A 2,581-nucleotide genomic window follows, 5' to 3' on the forward strand; every position below is an offset into this window, starting at 1 on the left:
GAAAGAAAGAAAGAAAGAAAGAAAGAAAGAAAGAAAGAAAGAAAGAAAGAAAGAAAGAAAGAAAGAAAGGAAGGAGATAGAAAGAAAAAAGAAAGAAAGTAGGAAAAGATTAGCATAAGAAATGAAACGGGGTAGGAGGAAAGGCAGGCCATTCTGGAGACTGTCCCACGTCATTTGTGGACCTTCATAATTCTTTTTCAAAGCTATTACCAAAGGACCCTACTATAACCTTCAGAAGAAAGCACAAAAAGTAGCACTTTATCCAGGCAAGACTCTAACATTCAAGTAGGGCTCAGTATTCACAATGGCCACTGAAAGACCCCCCGCCTCACCCTAAGTTAAACATAGCTAACGCTATTTTGTAGTACACCACTGTTTTGAGAAACTCTGTAGGCTAGGTGGGGAACTGGAAAATTACTGAGAAACCCAGCTGTGTCATATCTGCGGTCAGGCTGCCCCAGTCGAGCTAAAAACAGCTTGTGTTAATCACCCTCATGGGATATCTGTGAGACTGTTCCAGCTGAGATAGGAGTCCTGAGGAAAACAACAGGTGGCGGCCCAAGTTAAGGGGTCATCATGACCGTCTCGACCACCCAGTTCCTGGAATCCTGGTGTCCCTGCCAAACTCTGACTCAAATTGTGGTCTCATTTAAATGTACCAATCAGCTCCCTGTAACCATGCTTCTCGCTTCTGTACCCGCACTTTTGCTCTAAAACCCTATAAAAAGCCCAGCTTTCCCCCCAGAGGGCACGCAAGTCCTCCAAGAGACTTTGTCGCCCCAGGTACCCGTGTATTAAATAAAGCCTCTTGCTGTTTGCAGCCGAACAACTGGTCTCACTGATCCTTGGGAGTGGGGGTCTCCCTGACGGAAGATTCCCCTCGGGGGTCTTTCAGCCACAACTAATTATCATCAAAACGTACCGCTTGTAACAGTGGTAGATACCAACCCAGAGCCTTGAACAAGCTACGTATGCACTCTACCACTGAGCAACATCTGTGGCCCCCCAAGCATACTAATTTCAGAAAAAGAATTTAAAATAGTCATAACCTACATTAATTCTATGTAGACTCCCTGGTGTGCTTTTGTTTTTCTCATTTCTGAGACATGGTCTTACCTTATAGCCAAGGCTCCATTCAAATTTGTGTCCTCCTGCATGTGACTTTCTAGGACAGGAATTACAAGCTGGCACCACCCACAGCAGCCCTGGTTTTCCTGGAACTCACTCTGTAGACCAGGCAGGCTGGCCTCGAACTCAGAGATCAGCTGACTTTTGCTGGAGTGAAAGGAGTGTGCCAGTGGGAGATGCAAGATGGCAGCACTGAGAGGACACTGTGTCTGATGAGCAGGACAGCAGTGACTGCACTGTGACCAACAAACTGAACTCTGGGCCCTAAAACACCAGTGATTATGTTTCCCAGGTGAGAGGAAATGCCACAGTGTGGAAAGCAATTGTGTCCATTCTCAGGTCACCCAGCTAAACCTGGAAGAGTTCCTGGGTCCTGGCAGGAGCTGGGTTGCCAGCCCAGAGCCATATACCTGTGTGTTCTAATCACTGTCCCAGACTAAACTGTGGGTCCTACAACACCAGAGACTGAGATTCCCAGTTGAGAGAAAACCCCATGGTGAAGGAAGCAATCTGACCAACCTCAGGTCACCCAGACAATTCCCTGGAAAAGGTCCCAGGGTTAGGCGTTTGCTCACCTGCCAGCCCAGAGACCTGCTTGCACGCCCATCTCACCATCCCAGACAGAACTGTGGGATGCAGGGCACCACAGACTGGGTTTCTCTGTCGGGAGGAAATCCAAGGATGAGGGAAACAGCAGGTCTGACCTCAGGGCACCCAGCTGAACCCCCCACGCCAGGAAAAATTCTCAGAAAAAGTTCCTGGGTTTCTGCAGATGCCTAGCCAGCAGTGTGGAACCACTTGCCTGCGCTTGTGTGCTCTACTAACCATCCGAGATTAAACTGTGGCCCCCAAAACACAACAGACTGGGAATTCCTGTGAGGAGGAGACCACGGTTGGGGAAACATCAGGTCCGACCTCACCACACCCAGCTCCGAAAAAAGTTTCTGGGCTCTTGCAAGCTCCAGATTCTAGCCTCCTGCTTATATGCATGAGTGCTATGCTCACCTCCCACTGATTACTACTTGGGTACTAGGGCACAGAGCTCCAATCTCAGACCTACAGAAGTCTGGTATCTACGTGTTCAGCTCCAGACACTGCACCAAGGCTAAACTGACCAAACCATGGGGCTTACTGCTTCTTTAAGAGGGCTGCGCCCAGCAAACACAGAGAAAGAGCAGCAGCAGCATCTCAATAAATTCAGAGCAAGTAACCTAGTGGCAAGGAAGTTGTCTCTAGGATTTCTCCTGGTGAAAGGAGAGCCACCCTGAGTACCAATGACCACAGTTACCACACAGGTCCATATGTCTGAGGTGAGCTGTGGCAATTCCTGAGAAGCACTGGCCATTTGGTGATGATAACCAAAAAGCTGAGAAGGCCTCCTTCAGGAACAACCATCTTTCTACCAAGGGGATTCTCCCCACCCACAGGATTCCAGGAAGTACCAGAAACTAAC

The 2,581-nt window shown here is 48.6% G+C and overlaps 1 protein-coding gene across 1 annotated transcript in view; it reads right to left on the reverse strand.

Annotated features, from left to right (window-relative positions):
* Positions 1–2,581, reverse strand: part of Taf1 (TATA-box binding protein associated factor 1) — a 24,984-nt gene that overhangs the window by 4,937 nt on the left and 17,466 nt on the right. The window contains 1 exon segment of the mRNA XM_055596928.1: positions 1,704–1,788. Within this exon segment, the coding sequence (XP_055452903.1) occupies positions 1,704–1,788 (85 nt within the window).

This window comes from Psammomys obesus, unplaced genomic scaffold (genome assembly GCF_907164565.1).
Source record: "Psammomys obesus unplaced genomic scaffold, mPsaObe1.curated_primary_1811, whole genome shotgun sequence".
In the NCBI taxonomy this organism is placed as follows: Eukaryota; Metazoa; Chordata; class Mammalia; order Rodentia; family Muridae; genus Psammomys; species Psammomys obesus.